Source organism: Halichoerus grypus, chromosome 1, assembly GCF_964656455.1.
Source record: "Halichoerus grypus chromosome 1, mHalGry1.hap1.1, whole genome shotgun sequence".
NCBI classification, from domain to species: Eukaryota; Metazoa; Chordata; class Mammalia; order Carnivora; family Phocidae; genus Halichoerus; species Halichoerus grypus.
In genome coordinates, this window is record NC_135712.1 from 92,560,682 (window position 1) to 92,579,956 (window position 19,275).

Here is a 19,275-nt window from a genome sequence, read left to right on the forward strand (position 1 = left end):
ATATTATACATTAATACCAAGAAAGAGAGAAAGAAAAGAAAGGAAGGAAGGGAGGGAGGGAGGGAAGGAAGGAAGGAAGGAAGGAAGGAAGGAAGGAAGAAAGAAAGAAAGAAAGAAAGAAAGAAAGAAAGAAAGAAAGAAAGAAAAAGAAAGAAAGAAAAGGAAGGGGGGAAGGAAAGAAGGGAGGGAAGGTAGGTGGAAGGATGGAGTCTTTGGTTTTGTTTTGTTTTGTTTTTTTTAAGATTTTATTTATTTATTTGAGAGAGACAGAGATAGCAACAGAGATAGCTACAGAGAGCAGGAGCAGGGAAGAGAGGGAGAAGCAGGCTCCCCGCTGAGCAGGAAGCCCAATGCGGGGCTCAATCCCAGGACTCTGGGATCATGACCTGAACTGAAGGCAGACACTTAACCGACTGAGTCACACCAGGAGTCTTTGATTGAGTTCCCTGGGAAACAAATTTTGAGGACAGAGATTGTTGGAAGTATTTTGGGGAGTGCTCTCAGAATCAATACCTATGGGAGAGTGAAGATAGATTTGAGCAGAGGAAGAAATTGAATGCACTGACAAGGCCCCAAGCAATCCCAAAAAGGAGCTTCGGAGCTGGGATGTCCCCTCAGAATTGTTCCATTTTGACATAAATGGTGTAGGCTTTCATTTTCCTACATCTACCAGGCACTGAATACTTGCTGCCTCCAGGTAAGGGGCATTACTTTAGGCAGGGAGCGTGACCTTGGGTCCAGCTATTCTCCTTGGTGAGGGGCATCTCCTGAAGAGAAACAGAACACTTCCGTCCTGAAGAAGGGATCTGGATGGCACTCCACAGTGGCCATTACACGTCAATCCCTTGTGATGCTGGACTGGTTTGCTTTGTATAATAAGTCTGGAAACAGCTTCTTTAGTATTCTAGTCATTCTCTTTTCCTTGACAAAGTTATAAGAAGCTCCCAGCTGCATCTTATCTGATGGTTGCACCCTAGGCTCACCGTTTTCCTCCTCTCCTACCCATTTTACTTCTCTTCTCCTTGGTTAGCATCTTTGCTGGTCCACGTGGCTGACTCGCTGGGGTGACCTGATCTTCATTCCTGAGACGTCTGAGGCATGCCTACCATGCCTTTGTCAGGCTTGACTGCTGCTCTTGTCCCTTTACCAAAATTTTGGGTGGCATTTAAAAGAAACCTCTTATCTTCTACAGTCTGAGAGTAGAAGAAGCTGAGGACCAGACCCAGGAATTAATTATCAGGGTAGAAGAAAAAGGTTGAATCCCCAATTCAAGTCTAATTGGGAAGGAATAAGGCTCTGAAGCTTGAAATGGAGACATCCAAGCTGATGCACTTGAGAGCTTGAAATCTCCGATTTTCCCAACTCCTCTGAGGCCACAGCAGTGATGTTCCTGTCTTATTCCACCTCCCTGATGATTTTCACAGGTGGCCTTCAGTTGGTGACTAATTGCTCTTGACTTTTCATTGTTTTTCTCTAGTACATCAGGGACTCTTAGCAAAAGCCATCTGATTCCATTTTTTAAAACTACTCTTTCTCCTGGACCTCTCTAATGTCTGAACTGTTGGAGTCACTAGTGTATTCTCTGGCACCTCTATCCTACTGCAGTTCCCCAGGAGTGAACATTCTTATTCTTGACCATGACACTGCTGCAGCATGCCAGGGGCATGCCAGGAGCCACTGTCACCAGTGATGGGGGTCTCCTTGACAGCTACTCTTAGAGTCTGTTTCCTCAGGCCATTCCTGTCACCGACTGTCAGGTAAAGTTCCCCTCAGAAACAGACCCCGAGTTGGAGATTTACATGCAGGAATTTTACTGGGGAGTGGTCTTAGGGTCTACACCTATGAAGAAAATAGAATTGTGTGGAAGAAGGAGTGTAACTGCAATGCAGTCTTACAAAGACCACGGCCATCCCTAGAGGAGGTCAGGAGCTGAGATGGTCCTTCAGTATTGTCCCACTTTAAGACAAGAGGGCTGTGCTTTTCTACTCCCGTGTCAACCAGTCAGTCATTGATTTGGCTGTCTCCAGGAGAGAGTGTGACCTTGGCAGTGCTTTTGTGGTTGAGGCTAATTGCCAGGGCTCGAACTGGCTGAGAGCTGTCAGATGTTTCAGTCTTGAAGGGAGAATCTGAGTGGTGCACTATGGCATCAATGATAGGTAGATAGATGATAGATGATAGATAGATAGATAGATAGATAGATAGACATAACCATGATATTTGAGCCATGAAAGAATAGCTATAACCACATGTGCTACACTCTGGTTTTTTTCCATTTGATTTGGTTTATTGTCATGGTTCTCTGGGCGGTTTTGTTTGTTTGTTTGTTTTCAACTAAGTTCATGCCCAACATGAGGCTTGAACTCACGACCCCGAGATCAAGAGTCACATGCTCTAACAACTGAGCCAGGCAGGTGCCCCAGTTTTCATGGCTCTTGTGATGCACATGTTGAAAATCACAGCATTGGATATGATCAGCAGGGTTCGTGTAGGATGCTGTAGAAACACAAAGGTAGGGCACTCGCTCGCTATTAGGAAAGTGAAGAAGTCTTCCTCAATAAAGGTGAGATGTAATCTAAGCTAAACACGAGATGCTAAAAACATTCTACCTGCGTGTGAGTCCTTGGACATCAGGGAAGGAAATAGTAGGTAGAGTGTCTGCATTTTCCATAAACCCAGTTTGCTCCTGTGCTCTGCTGAAAACAAATGTATTTCAGTGACCTAGAAATGAAAGGACTCTTTCTTCCAGGCTAGCCTCAGGCTAGCGTCTCTAAAGCCATCTTGCTGTTCCTTAGAAAAGAACAGCAATAACAGAGCCAAGACTTCCATGGCTATTTCAGACAAAACCATTGTTTTTCTTTTGCATTCATTTTAGGGAGGAGGTAAAGGGGTAGAGTACTATAATCCTTGAGTGATTTAGATTTCACTGCAGTGTTGAGTTATTTTGTAAAGAACAAGAATCAGCATATATATATATATATATTTTTAACCTCAGGTATGAGGTAGAAGAAAGGAAGAAGGGGAGCAGGATGTGTTTGGATGTGTGTCTGAGGAGGGGGCCAGACCACACTCACCAGTTCTGAGTGACCCCACACCCTTTGCTCTCCTCGATTTGATGCCCATTCTTCCTCCTTCCTTGTGAGCCTGCTTGTTATGCTTGAGGACATGATTGACAATAGGCTTTGGGTCCTACTGGAATACCAATTATGCTTTTTAGTCTAGATTTGGTCTTTTATTTTTGCTATTGTTGGTTACTTCAGGGGAAAAAAAAAAACTTCTTTCTTTTATTAAAAAATGACTCAGCAACTGCAGTCCAACAAGATATTTTTTTCTAATTTTTGTGGAGAAAAAAAATTTAACCCTTTTGTCTCCCTTTAAAGTTTTTTTTTCTCCCCAGAATTAAAATTTTTTTTGTCCTTGGCTGAATATGTATTTTAGATTCAAATTTAGATGGAGTCTATGTTTATATTTTTCATTACTTCATAAATGGAAATAAGTTAAAATTAGGAGTAATATTAAATTTTCACTTTAAAATTCTCCTGTAATAAAAACATCTTCCCATGTTGCTTTGCCCTCAAATAAAAAAAATTTTTTTTAAATCCTACCTGAAATAGAGATGAATGGTTCGATGTTTAACTCCAGTGAAGTAAAATATAAAAGAAGTTTGTTTAAAAATTTCTTAAAATCTTCACGATAAGAAGTTTTAATTCAGGAGCTGGATGGCCGAAGTGGGAGAGAGGAGAAAGTGTCCTGCATGTAGGTTCTCATTAACTGTGAGATTTTGGCCTCATCTCTAAAAGGGTATTGGATTAGGCACCTTAGGCTCTTCCTACTCAATTTATTTGTGGTTTTATGAAGTTGCCTCTTTAAACCCTGTCCTAACAATGACTGTGCCTCAGGTTCCTAGTGATCTTTAGGTCAGCTGACTCCCGGCTATTCCCTCAAAGTCAGCCTTAATCTGGATCCTAATTTGGGTTGACATTCTCCAGTGATGTAAAAGGCCCCTCATGCCAGGCGGCCTCCTTTGTGGTCCTCCTCTATCAAAGGCTGACAGCTCAGCAGCCTTCCTATTCCAGAGTACGGGGATGTCTTTGCCTGGGACTGAGCTGAGGCTGCTAATAGTTGCATCTCCAGGACCTCATTTAAGCCCAACTAGCATCCCAAGGTGTATTATTCAGTCATCTGTCAGAGCCATCCAGAACTGTTCTTCAGCTTGGGAGTGAAATTGAAAATGGGAGAGAAGTAGGTTATTTTCTTTCTCTGTGTTGCCTTCAATGACATTAAAGCAGTTACTAGAATAAAAACAAAGACAAAAAACAACACCGTACCCTACATTCAAAAAGGTAGCAGGTATTTAATTTATTTCTTTCAAACCAAGAACTGCCCCATACTTTGTGTTTGCAATATGAAGGGGATTGCTTGTATTCTGTCCGCTCCCTGGCCTTAGGCCTGGGCCAAGGGCTAGATGTGCTGGGCTCTCAGGCAACTGGTGGAAAGAACTAGGTGTTGACGTGTCCTTGTAACAAATTATGCATTCCAAGAGGATTCCCTGTTTCTTGAGGACATAAAGATCAAGTGTAGTGTTTCTCAAACTGTGTGTTGATAGGGGCGCCTCGGGGGAAGAGAAAGAGGTGGTGGTCAGAGTAGACCAGACTTTGCTGGTCAAGCCCCTGCTTGAACCGGGAGGATTCCATTTAAGATTTATTTTTCTTTTTGGGTACTTGAGTTGAATCCAAGAGGAGTGAGTAACTGGGGATTCAGGAGAAGAAGGGTGTCTTAGGCCAAGAAAACACGTTACCAGAGAGGCAAGAAACAATATAGTACACGTAGAGAACACAAACAGCTTTGTCTCAAGGATCCCAGAATAAAAGCAGATGGGAACCTCTCAATGTGGTATGGCAAGTAGAGGGTCGGGTCTCAGGCGGCTGTACAAGCAGGTGTTTTCCTTCATCTGGCTGTATGGCACCCTTAGCAGAACTGCAAGTTGAACGGGCTATAGGATACTGACCAGATGCTCTGTATTTGTCTTCAGTTTCCCTCCCCTCCTTTAATGCTCTAGTAGAGAAACAGCCATTGTTTAAGGTATGACTGCTGACCCTTACGTTGAAGACTTCATACAGTTGACCCCTGAACAGCAGGAGTTTGAACTGCATAGGGCCGCGTAGATGCAGCTTTTTTACAGTACATACCGTAAATGTATTTTCGCTTCCTTATGATCTTCTTAATAACATTTTCTTTCCTCCAGCTTACTTTATTGTAAAAATACAGTATATAAGACCTACAACATACAAGGTATAGATTAATCAACTGTTTTATGTTATTGGTAAGACTTTTGGTCACTAGTAGACTAGTAGTAGTTAAGTTTTTGAGGAGTCAAAAGCTATACATGGATTTTTGATGGCACAGGGGTCGGCACCCCTAAGCCTTGCATTGTTCAAGAGACAGCTGTATTCCCACAGAAAAGCTGCTGATTCCTTTGCTAAGGTCATCATTAGAGCATCCTAGACTCTTACTGGGACCTGGACCACTCGGGAGGCCATTCAGTATTTATCAGCAGAGCGCACTGTTGCGACTGCTCCCTGACGTGACAGTAACTGCGGGAAGTTAGTATTCCTGGACACTGAGCTGTGGTAGCACTACTCTTCCCACTCATGGTGAAAATTGCATTTCCAAATGCTCCTTGGGGTGGAAAGGGGTGGCAGTAACAATGATACCTTCCCCCGCTCCCTCACCCCCGCGACCCCCAACCACTGAGCCCTTTTCCCCCATATTCTGCAGACAGGGAAACTGGGCCCAGATGGGTTACATCACCTGTCCCGGATGAACCTGCTGGTCATGAGCAGAACCTGGACAAGAGCCAGGCCTCTGGAATTCCAGTCCAGGGCTCTGTATGGTAACACTCCAGGCCCTTCCCTTACTGTCTGAAAGTTGAAATAAGTAGGAGGGGTTGTTCCCGTGACCATATTGGTTACCCAGTTGATGCCTCCTTCTTTTAGCTCTTTCCTGACCAAGGAGGAAAGGGAGGGAGCAGAATGGGAGGTCGAAAGGTGAAGGAAGTGCTACCAGAATCAGAGTAAATAGGCATAAAAAGCTGAGAGAGATGAGAAGCAAAGGGGTAGACAGCACCTAACCTATCCCCTCTTCCCAAATACAAGCATCCATGCCTCCATCACCTGCTGTTTTCATCCATGACCACGCCACTCCGGCTGTGGGGTGAGCACCCACTACCCTGGGCACTGGGAATACAGCGATGAGACATAGCCCTGGCCTTCATGAAACATACAGCCTGGAATGAAAGACAGCATTTAACATTAATCACAAGACAGGGTCATAACTAATCATAGGCCGCATCTGCGGACATCTCGCACGTGCCAGACACCATCACACACTGTATCCACGTTATCACATTTATCACTAATTTGAAGACTGTAATACCAGGAGTCAGGTACCACGGTCTCCATTTTCAGATGAAGAAACTGAAGCCTAGAAGGTTAGGGAAGTTTAGGGGACTGGTGTAAGGTCATGCAGCTGGCATTTGAATCCAGCTGATCTTGGAGGTAGTATAATACTGCCTGGTAGCTGTCATAGGTGAAATGTATTTTAGAAGACACGTATAAAATGCATTTAGAAGTAATGCGTATTGACCGTCCTTGCTACCGTCTGAGAGTTGGATGTAGACTTTAAGTTTCTCAAGGAGCAAGTGTAGAGAAAGCTTCGTTCTGGGGTTGCCCTCTCACCCCACCCCATTCTCTTCTGATTCTGTGTGGTTGCCACTCTGTGATGGTTCCAAAGACCAAAGAGGCCTGCTTTGGGCAAGTGGTTGCTTATGCTCAATGCTGCCTCTTTGATCACAAATTTGGACTTAGTACTATCTGTTTTATTTTAGGCTTACTTTTAAGATAAAGATACTTTTACGATCTCAAGTAAGAGCAGAATACTATCCAGTTGAGACTGTTACCATCCAACATATTTTCATAATCCAGGAAACTAAAGTTTCTTCACATACTGAGTATTTCCTGACAAAGGGGATAGTTCTGTCTCCTCCACGCAGGCCAACCTCCCCTTCCTCCCACACATGCCCTTACCTACCATCTCGGAGAGAAGATAGGACCAAATTATTCAACATTGCCTTTTTTTGTTTAGCTTAACAATCACTATGAAAACAAACCCAAAAACTAAGTGATGGAGATGTTTTACAAAGTAAACACTAAATGGAAATTGATCCTTGAAGCATCTAAAGATGTGTGTGTGTGTGTGTGTGTGTGTGTGTGTCCGTTTTCCCCAACCGTATTCTGTAACAGTGATCTAGGTAATTGATCTCTATAGGTGGGACTGAATGTGGACATTGCTTATCACAACTAAAGTCTTTTATTATTTTTTTTTCTTTACAGGGTCGTCATGTTAAAACGGGCCAGCTTGCAGCCATTAAGGTTATGGATGTCACAGGGGTAACGTATCTTTATCTTGCCATCTCAGTAGCTATATATTTGTGATAGAGAAATTAGTGATAAAAAATCATTTTTCAGAAATAGAATCTTCTTAAACATCTAAAGTCTTTCCCCACTGAGCTTAATTAACATAAAGCAGTTAAGAGTATCGAACAGCTGACCGGAGAAGACCATGGATAAATCACTCTAATTAAATTAGATACCTACCCACTGCCTTACGTAGTTAGAGTGAATAATGTGTGTTGAAAATTTACATAAATACAACCACGGATATTTGCATATGAAGACAGAACACAGATTTGAAGGTATTAAAAGAGTAATACTGAGATTACACAGAAGAGATGGGTCTTAGCAGTTTTCCCAAAGGTCAACCTAATACTGAGTAGATAAAGTTTGTGTAGCTACTGCAATTTGATTAGGCTATTTCACATGAATATTTCCCTCCTCCAAAATATTGACCAAATAATCCCAACAACCAAAAATTCTTATTATTATGGAACAACACTGAAATAAAATTTCTGCCCAGATGATCAAAAGCAATCTAAGGAATAGACTTTATTTTAAATAAAATCTCATGCTTTCAATCCTTTTTGCTAGATCTATTTAAAATATTTTAATGCCTTTTTGAGAGTATAGAGCAAAAATCAGACTTGAAAGGACTCACTGGACATCAAAAGCATGTTAATAATTTTCTGTTGTTCTGGGGATTTTTCTAAGATGTCTGCCTGCCGTACATAAAAGCTAAAAGACCAAAGTCTTCCATTCAGCCCGGAAGTGGTTTATTCAATGTAAATAGACATAGAATGAATGAATCACACAAAGATATCAAGAACCAACATACAGATTAAAAAAGGCACACAATATATCTGCTTGTCAGATTTCAGTCCATGTCTTTTCTGGCCCAGTCTGTTACCTTTGATAAGTATATATTATATGGTACCCTGTCTCCCATAATATTAATTTCACTAATGTTCATTTATACCACACATTGTACTGACTTCCTTTCCTTACTTATTATTGATCTGAATTTGTCTTTAAATTATATATATTTTTCACCAGCAAAAAATTATTACCATGTTTATTGGCATTAGATAAAGTACTACTTCCTTTTATTTGCATTTGATAAATAAATACATTTTGATCTATAAATACAGGTAAATACATTATTCAAATTTCGAAGGTTGCAAACCAGTTCAAATATTTAATCCCTATTAGTTTATTAATTCACCTTGCCTTTACTGAATAAGAAACTGCATGTATATTTTATTAATTACATTTAGGTTCTGCCACTTGAAACAGAAAATGCAAAATCACAAAGGCTCAAGCATGAGGGAAGTGTCTTGCTATCTCATGTTAAGGGAATCTGGAATCTACAGCCCAGGGATGTGTGGCAACAATGTGGTGGAGTGGCTTCCACACTCAAGGTTCAAGTGGTTGTCAGATTTCCATGGATCACATTCTTTGGCAGCAAGAAAAGGGGAGAGAGTGGGTGAAAGCAGAAGGATACAGAAAAGAGCTCCTTCCACTAAAATCTTTCCTACCTGTACACAACATTTCTATTTAACTTCTGCTTTCATTGGCGATACCTAGCTGGGGTATACCTGGCTATACCTAGCAAAGGGAAACCGGGAAATATAGTCTATTATTCTCCCAATAGGTGCAGTTAAAAATCTGCGTTCTGTTAGACGTGGAGGGAGAATGGATATTGGTGTGATCAGTTAGCAGATCTGACACAAAAAATCAAGATCAGATACTATCAATCTCTACGCAGAAACCCATTATAAATATGGAAACCTTTTACAAAGTTTTTACCACAAAACAAATCAGAATTTATTTTGCAGTTCTGCCAAAGTCATAATACTCTATTTTCCTTGGATTGTATAAGATCTCCACATAATGTAATGCACTTAGCAATTTAACAGTTACTGGGTGTGGACATTCCAAGACATTCGTGCTATAAAGTTCTGTTGTGCGGTTCTGTGGAACTATAGTGATTTCCACGGACATCATTAATCTCAGTGCTCAAAGTTGTATGTTGATGCATAAAGTAGGACTTGAAAGCACTGAATATTACTGTCATAGTTTCTGGTTCTATTTTTGAGAGTTTAAGTTGCTTGAAGAACCACTTACTATTGTTAGACCACCTTGCTTTGGAATCAACGCAGCTATTTATCCCAGCATATGTATTTTCAGTTTAAAGAGTATCAATTAGCCTTTCTAAACTGGGTTCCAAAAGAGAGTGAAGCTCTGCAGAGAAACTCTTTTCTCAAGCCTGCAGAGGATGGTACAGAGCCAAGGCTGTTGTCAGTACATAGGCGAGTCAGTCCATTGCATACAGTGGATGCTTTATGGTACTTGGACTTGATTTTCTTAGGGAACCCTTGTTGAAAGGGCTGGGTAGTTTCCCTGATTTACGCACATCACTGACTATTTTGTAATCACTGACCCTTAACAAAGATAAATATGAACATCACATCAGGAGATAGTTTTCTCTTTCCCATGTTGTCTGATAAACAGCATCAAATGACTTTTGTGTCCCCCCCTTACACGTTACAGTCAGCATAAGATTTCCTTTGTGAAATTCGTGTGGTAGCCTCGGAAAACAATCTATTTCATTTTGCCACGTTGTCTTTTGTGTATTATGAAATGCTGCAAAAGCTTCTTACCAATTATTATAATTGTGCTCATTATAGCTGCTCTGTTAAAAACGGAGATGAATTCTCAAAGGTCGTCTTTGTTAATTGTTTGCAGTGATCTACTGCAGTTACTATAGTTTATTGTAATGAAATTGATAAAACCATAAGCATGAAATCAATTTTTAGATTATTGTTTTTACTCTACACCACTTCCTCTTTCTTTTCTTAATAGAAACTAGCCACAGAAAGAACTGGATATAATGCTTCTGCTCTTCCGGTTTTAGAGCTGAGACACTTCCAAATTTGCCAATATTTGCTTCAGAATTAGTACTTCAACTCAGACTCAGTCTTTGAAGTTGTTTTAGTTCCTGAAATAATTATGAGAATTTCTTCACTTCGCAGCTTTCTGGGGATTCCTTCCCAGCTGGGTTTGTGTACTCTAGATTTGCCTACAATATCTAAACAAAATTGGGCCCTCTCGGGTGGTGTTTCTCAAAGTGGACTACCAGCTTCTGTGAACGGTCAGCCCTCCGGTGGTATTCAGGAGAAATGCAGATTGCTAGACCTGCTGTAGAATTTCTGGGCAGAGTCTCTGAACCTGCCTTTTCTACAAGCCCCTCAAGGAACTCCAGATTTGTGAAAGTCGGAGGGGCACTTTTCTGGGCTTTTATATTCCCTGCTTCCTGGCCACCATATGTAGAGAGACTATGGTTCTCTGATAACCCTACAAATAATCCTCATTTTCATTTGGAGAAAAATTCCTGGTGTAAACTAGTCCTTTTACAATGATACCTTGAAGCCCACACAGGACTTAAGGAGATCATAACTTAATGTCATAGGCTTTCACCTTTACAATGATTGGCTCTGGTCTTATTCCTCAGGACACTTTGGGTTGTAGTACCAAAGCCACACTCAAACCAAATGAAGCTGAAAATGGAATTTATTAGAAGTCACATGATGTGATTAGGAACGTCATCTCTCCCTATCGCTGGGCTCTGTTTTCTTCCCCACCAACAGCTCGAGGTTCACTTTCTGATTACTTCATTATTGTTAGTCCCAGCAAAGTGCCAGTCTGAATATCAGCAGCGCAGCTTGGGTCATGTCCCCAGTCCTGAACCAACCCTTGTTTTCCTTCCTCCTTATCTGGATTGGGTACCTGGCCCTGGAACCTATAGGGATTAAGGGTTGGAAAGGAAGCTTCCTCAAAGGAAAGCACATGAGATATTTGAGAATAGGGTGGGAAAGTGGTTGAGTAGGCAAAACCAGGAGAATTACAACACTATGATAGTAAATATTGTTGTAGTGGATGTGCTTAAAACCAATTTGGTCCTTAAGTGCCTCTCCAAGGGCCTTTGTTATGTTTCAGCCAAAAGTAATAATAATGGTAACTAACATTGGTGGAGTGATTATTATGAGCCAGGACTCTTTTAAATCCTTTCTATATATTGATTATTTAATCCTTTCAGCAACCTACAAAACAGCTTCCATTAACAGCACCATTACACAGATGAGAAGACCAGGCATATTAAGTATCCTGCTCAATGTAACATGAACATGGTGGGGTGGCTATCTCAGCCTGAGCAGTTTAACTCTATCCTTGAAGTCCATCCTCTCCACCACATTGCTGTTGGTCTCCAATTAAGATAGAAGGGCATTTAGTGTTTAATTTAGTGTGAATTTTTCCATTAATTTATTCAATAAGCATTTACTAAACGTTTGCCTACTAGGAGGATCCATTTTAAACCCTGCTTGACTGAGTTCCCATTTCTGTCTTGCTTACTGAATTCCTGTAACTGAAGCTTATGACCAGGTTCCAGCTCTCTTTGAGGAGTAAAAAGTAGTCTCCCAGGAGCCTCGGGTAGAGGGCTTTGCCCATAGTTAATGGGTTCAGTGAATGTTTGCTGAAATTGGACAAAAAGAAAAAAAAAATCTTTTCATCTTGGGTTGTTTGGAAGAGTCAGGGGACACATGCTCTAAGCATGTTTGGTCCCTCCCTCCCAGAAAGAGGCCATTCGGTGGAGTGATGACTAGCACAGAACATAACATTATTAATAATAGTAATAACAGCAACAACAACCATGGTCAAAATAAAAATGGCTGAGTACTTATCCTGTGCCAAGCATTGTTTTACTTTGTTAACCATATGTTAGCTCATTTAATCCTCAAAACAACTCCCATTAGTGGACACTGCTACTATGTTCATTTTACAAATGAGTAACTGAGGGCACGAAGAGCCTGAGTAACTTGCCCAAGCCCCACAGATAGTAAATGGCAGAGTTGGAATTCAAATTCAGCCAGTTAGGGTGTGTCCACACCCCCCCACCCCCCAGCCCAGTTATAGGAATGAAAGTTGAGGGCATACCACTAGAGCTTGGCCTGCAGACTCAGGTAGAGCTGAGATCACACCCTCCTTACTGACTGTGACCTTGGGCAGCTTTCTTAACCTTGCTGAGTCTCATTTTTCTTATCTGTTAGGTGGAAATACAAACATCACCAACTTGTGTTGAGGCTAAAATGATAGAATATATAGTGCCCGGCACATAACAGGTCCTCAAAAAATGATTTTGATTATTCGTCCTGGAAAGATACAGTGAGTGCCTGAATGGGGCAGGCAGTATGAATGGAAAGAGGATTCTAGAGAGTGCCTTGAACTTCTGTCATTAGTAGATGAGAGTATGGGGATGGCGGCATGTGCTAGGAACTATGTTCCATACCTGGGTTACCTACTTATTAATAGTGTAAATAGTTTGACTCAGCCTTGTCTTCACCAGCAAACATTCACTGACCCCATTAACTATGGGCAAACCCTCTACCAGAGGCTCCTGGGAAACCACTTCTTTACTCCCCAAAGAGAGCTGAGCCTGGTCATAAGCTTCAGTTACAGAGTTATTAGTCTTCCCCCGAATAATATTAGGCTCACCCCAAGCATATACAAAATGACTTAGTATAGAGCAGGATCTAGGAGAGAATGTGTGGCTAGATTCCTCCAGAAGCTGAAGACTGAAGCCATAATCATTCATTCATTTAGGAGTGATGGGTGTGTTATGTTCTAGAGGGATGGTGGTGAGAAGAAGAGACACGAGCATTGTCTTCTGGAATCTTACATTCCAGCATGCATAAAAGACACTTAACAAACAGTTGAAGGATGACTGAATCACAGTTCTGGTGAACTTTTAAGGAGTGTGCAGAGAGTATTAAGAGAGAATTTAAGAGGAAACTATAATCTATCTGGGCAGTTCGTATGTTTCCTGATAAAGTGACAGCTACGTGAGATCCGAGGATGAGTAGATCTTGGTTCTGCATTGGTAGGGCTGGGAGAAGGGCATTCTCAGCTGTAGGAGTCTGACCCTCCGGTGGGTTCAACAATGCCTGGGAATCCCCACTGCAGGCCCTTCTGCTGCAGAGACCCTTCTGAACACACCTCTTTGGGACTCCTTTGGGGCTCTTTGGGTAGGTGTCTTTAAAAGACAGACCATCTGATAAAGCACATGATGAGAACTTTTAACAAAGATAAACAAATGTTATTTTTGTCTCCATAATACCCTCTGCCTTTGGGGAGGTATTTAGTGCTTCAGTTCTGTATGGTATAGAGCATGTAGAATTTGGAAAGCTTCTAGAGTTCTAAAAATGAACAAGCTGAGCTGCCCACTACATGTGCACTTACGTGTCTCCCCCTATCTTGCCTACAGATTATATATACCCCTCTTGGTGGCTTATGTGTGTCCAGGTCTCCACACATGGGCACGCACACCGGGTGTATGGCCTGGATGTGTAGGCTTGTCCTATGTGCAAGCACAACATGTCAGAGAGGTGGCTTAGGGCAATATAAGCCACTTCATTTATGGCAGACTTCAGGCAAGTTAGTGACAACACTACGAGGGGTAGCAGTCATTTACTTCTGGGTTACTTGAGCATAGGGTTTTGTTTTGTTTTTTGTTTTTAATTCATGGTTTTCTTGGGAGTCGCCATCAGTGGAGGCTTGGGTGTGAGAAAAAGACACATCGGGCTGCATTAGCTGTTTCTCTGAGGAACAGCATTTCCCAGCAGGTTAGCCTCACGGTCAAGGGCAGCACTGCAGATTGGCACTTGCATCTGGGGCTATCCTCGTTTTGACATTTCAGGGCTCCTGTACCCTGGGCATGTTGCTTAACCTCGCCTTGTGGCTAATACCCCTTCTCTCATAAAGTTTGTGTGAGAGGTGAGCAGAGTTATTTATAAAGAAAGCATTTGAGAACAAAATGTAGAACGCTATGTTCAGTGTGTATTATTATTATTATTAGTGTCTCTTGCAGACATTTTTCCTTTTTCTCTCGGCCATACCAACAATCCCTGTAGGAGGCAACATGCCACACCTCTTCCGGCTACAGGGCCTTGGCAATCACTAGTTTTCTGCTAGAAAAATGGTTCCCTCCTTAGTCACACCGCATCATGCTTTTCTCTCTTCCTAAATGGGTAACCCCTACAAGGCCTTCAGAATTCAGACTCATTCTGGGTCTGTTTCCTTTGATCTGTAAAAGTATAATTTATAGGTGTATAACCTCACCTTGAGATAATTTGAGGAGATCCATACATGCTTAATTATCATTTAATTTTTAGTACATTTTCATATTTAATAAACTGTGATAAAAAAACAAACCTCAAACTGTATGCTATATACCAACAAACACTGGAATATGGCAACCTCTTAATTTATACTGCTAGGTTCCTCCATTCGTGTGCAGAATTTCATTCAGTAAGAAGAATTTCCACTGAAATTTCAAAGCCTTCCCTTTAAAAAGAGAAATTTGCAATTACTTATCTTAGGAATGTAGGTTTTCTCTCTCCTTTGGAAACAAAACAAAACTGAAAATTAATGAGGTATTGAAGCTGATATGTGACTTTGTATTGCTTTCAAAAACTCTAATTTTGTATTCACTAAAAGAGTTTCTTTGTTGTCACTGATTAATTTTGTAACGAGATATGACATAGTTAAACTCATAAAAATAAATGTTACTGATTTTAAAAATCCAGTTTTTGTTGATGCTCTATGTTGCCATCCTGAATAAAATTTCTACTGGAGGAAGGGATTTCACTATTACAAATTATTTTAAAACATTTTAAAATTACATCCTAGGAAATGTCAATAATCCCTTCACATTCTAATGCCTGTGATTCTTTAACAATAAATTATCTTCACCTTTGTGTCATGTTCTGTCAACAGTGAAGTTGAGAAGGATGGGGAAGTTAACACAAACACCTGCCTAACGCCAGCAAGTGCCATGGAGGGCAGCAGAGGCGCTTCCAACTGGTCTCCACACCCCTAGGGTGAAGTGGCATTTATGAGTCTCTACATCTCACACTTTCTTCTGAGTTCAAACTGACCAGTCCCTTGGATTATTATAGGAGTTACACAATTTTATTCTTGTCCCATGGATTGAGAGCTAAATGCTGGGCAAACTCTTTGTTATAGAGCACATTAATATTAAGTATCTTATTAATTCCACTTTTCAATCCTAGCATATTGTAGATGCTTAATGTATATTCCCTGTGTCTTAAATATGCAACTTAAAATCTCTCCTTTATCCCCTGATATCATTCATAAATAAATACTATTGTGTGCTAACGAGTTTCTTTAATTGGAGGACCAAAGACAGGTTTCTCTTCATCCCTGGCTTAAAATGCTCCCAGACACTTCCTTCATGATTAGCAGCTTTAGTTTTATCACCATGGGTAACTGTTCTTCTGTCTAGGAGTTTTCAGTATAGAATTAAGAGCATGGCTTTGGAGTCAGACGAATCTCCCTTTGAGTCTTAGCTTTAACATTTAATATACAAATGAACTTGGGGGGTTACTTAACCTCTTTGAAATTCATTTTCCTCACTTATATGGGATCATTAAATCATCTACTTCACAGAGCTGTTTTGTGTATTAAATACACAGTTTCTGGTACATAGCGAACATTACATAAGGTTGGCTTTGGCTATATTTTCTGACCACAGTATCATATCATTATATGATAGCATCATCAGAGGTAGTCAGTGGCTTAAAAGCATCTCCTGGAAGCATCCATTTCTTTGCATTTGAAAACCACTTTCTCTTACATGGTTTGCCATCCTCCAGGAGGCCAGTCCTGGCTTCTCACACGGAAGGTTTTTCTGCAAGCAATAAGAGAGAGCTAGCCCCAGTGCACAGGTAATTTTCCAGCTTCTGCTACATCACATTTGCTAATGTCCCATTGGCCAAAGCAAGTCACATGGCCAAGCCCAGAGACAAGCAGAGGAAAAGGACTCCCATCTTTTCATGAGGGAGGCTGCCAAATATCACGGCCTTTCCACCCCTCCCCCACCCACATCTAAGCAATAAATAGATTCCCATGTTCTTGAGAAAAAAACAGTCTTCTTTATTTTGATAATAAAGCTATGTTTAATAAGCACTTGATAATTTCTAAGCCTGAGAGGTGGTTTAAATAGATACTCTTATTTTCATTCACATAACTGATATTTAGAGAGTCCAAATGCAATGTCTGAGGGTACATAATGAATCAGCTTGGACTAGATTTTGAAGTCTCATGACTGAAGTAATGGTTCTTCCTAGTGTACCAGACTTGGCTTATTAAAATTAGTCCCTCTTAAAATTTGTGACAATTTGGTACCATTACTTTGTTTTTCATTATGACCCAGAGGTCATTAATTTCCCGGTGGGCTTGATCCTTTTGCTTAATTCTTAAGACATGAAAATAATCCATTTACAAAACAGAAGACATCCTTCTCGTATACCTTTGTAATCTAACTCTAGCCTCTGTTGTTGTCTTTGTCTTTTTGAAAGCATTATAACTCGTGCTTTTCAATAGCCACGTTGTGAGAGGGTAGACTGCTTGTCAAGTGGTTAAATAAGTTCTTGTAGTTACTAGTAAGTGTGTCCCTTTCAATGCCACTGACTAACTTTCTACCACCACTGCCCTAGACTAGAAATTGGTATAAATAGTAGCCTGATAAAATGCATGCCCACTTATAAGGTCCTATAAGATCAAGATCAAGGTTCTGTGCTAGAGCTACATAATCATGGCCCACAGTGGTTCCATAATTGGATTTGGAAACCGTGCAATTTAAACTAAAATTCAAGATACTTTCATTCCTGCTCTTCCACCCTTGTTACTATTTATTTTTTGGTTGACAAGATTAATAATAATGTTTATTTTCTATTACACTTTATAACTTTCACATACTTCATTCAAATATCGCAAAAGACTGGGGCATATAATAAAATACTATTATAAAATCTGTATCTAATTATAGAAGAGAAAACTGAGGTGGTAAAAGGTAAGTTACTTTCCTGGGATCGTGGAGCCCAAAGAGAACATGCACCCCACCTGCCCACCCTCATTTTTCTGACTCAGTGCATATGTTTTCTTCATTTTCATATTGCCTCAGTTTACCTTTGCAAAGTGATGGAGAGCACGCTGCCTTCATTCTGATCTCCGATACTATTTATTTTGGATTTAAATATATATTGAATTATACTGCTACTTAACTGTTTCATAAAGCCTCATTTTCTTAATAGTACAGTAAACTTTTTAAAGACCCCCCTCCCCCCACCATGGATTCTCCCACATCACCCTCCATCCTGTTGAGAACCTAGGAGGCCCGCAGGAATGCTTGTAGAACCAACTTGTCACTAAGAATGACTGAAGGTGAGACTGGCAGGCTGCCGTGGGAGAGGGAGGGGTGTTTTATTGTCTCATGTAGTTGCCTCTTTAATGGAAGCAGCTGTCGATACCAGGCTGCCCACAGAAACCCTCAGGTCTGTTTTCTCCCCTTCTGTTTAGGCTTCCCTAACATACATCTGCTCACATCCCACATTCATCCACAGTTATTTGGCCCCACATGGTATTTGGCCCCACTGAGATCCATAGCTCAGTATGCACCATAGTAAGACATCTGAGGCGTGCTGCGGGGACCCTTCGCCAAGTGGAAGGTCTGTGAAGGTCAGTCTCTCCCCAGGCCAACAGCGAAGGCATAGGTAGTTTCTGATAGCTGCAGGGTAGTTTCTGATAGGGGCAGGTCAGCAGTATGCCATCTCCTCCCTCAGCCACCATCCCAGCCCCTCCCTCCTAGACTCCCCTCCTCACCTTGAGGGCCACACGCTTCTCCTCAGCTCAGCACCTCTCCCCAGTCTTATATTCTATTTTGAGATCACCTAGTCTTCTATTTTGTTAAGCCATGTGACGTGTAACATGTTTCATTCTCCTAGGTTGGCAGGCAAATCTCCATAGTTTTTCACTGAAACTCGTTTTTGTGTGGTCAGGAAATGTCAGCATTTCACCATTCTTCTCATCTCATTCTTACCATTTCTTTTCAAGCCCCACTAATGCTGCTGTAAGCAGCTCACCCTTTGCAGGTGTTCATTCTTTCATTCATGTTTCTTTACAGGCACTTTGCCTGGGGTGGGGCGTGTTACAAGGAGCAAAAGCAGGCACCATTCTTGTGTTTACAGTTATTATGGACTGATGGGGAAGAGAGCGTTTAATCAAATGGTCAGAGGGGTAAATGTGGAAAGGTGCTACAAAGGGAGACACACGTGATGATCCACGAGGCTTGAACCAAGTCAGACAGATCAGGGAGCTTTGCTGGGGAAGGGACTCTGGAACAGAGACCTGAAGGCAGAGGGGGGCTTACAATCCATGGAGAAGAGAGTCAAGTAAAACAGCAATTATGACACATCTCCATACCGGGACCAACAAATATGGCGGGCGTGTGAAGTGTAGGGGTTGGATAAGATATAGTGGCGGGGGAGAGGGGGGAGGTGGGGACTTGACATGGCCTGAGAGAATTAGGAAAGACATCCTGAGGGGGGGGTCATATAAACTCAATAGGAATAAATGAGTAAAAATTAAGTGAAGATGAGGAAGGGGAAAGAAGACATCTCGTGGAAGACCACAGAAGGGCACAACATTGTAGACACTGAAGTGAGGCTGAGCAGCTCAAGGTGTAAGGGGACAGACAGGGACACAGCATGGGCAGCCTTTCAGGTAAAGGTGATATAACAACCTACATGCAGAGATCATTGTTACTACTGCTGCATCTAAAACAACTCTCCTGGGATGGAATTTTTTTCCACCAATCTCAGAAATAAAATACTAGTTTACAGTCCAGCTAATGTGTACATTATCAAAATAAAATTATGGGAGAACACATGCACACTCCGCTGGTAGTGCC

General features: G+C 41.3%; 1 protein-coding gene across 5 annotated transcripts in view; it reads left to right on the forward strand.

Annotated features, from left to right (window-relative positions):
• TNIK (TRAF2 and NCK interacting kinase) overlaps positions 1–19,275 on the forward strand; it is a 382,741-nt gene that overhangs the window by 222,841 nt on the left and 140,625 nt on the right. For all 5 annotated transcript variants that reach the window (XM_078069267.1, XM_078069253.1, XM_078069254.1 and 2 more), the window contains exon 3: positions 7,389–7,445. In XM_078069267.1, coding sequence (XP_077925393.1) covers positions 7,389–7,445 — 57 coding nt within the window. The remainder of the gene's footprint in view (positions 1–7,388; positions 7,446–19,275) is intronic.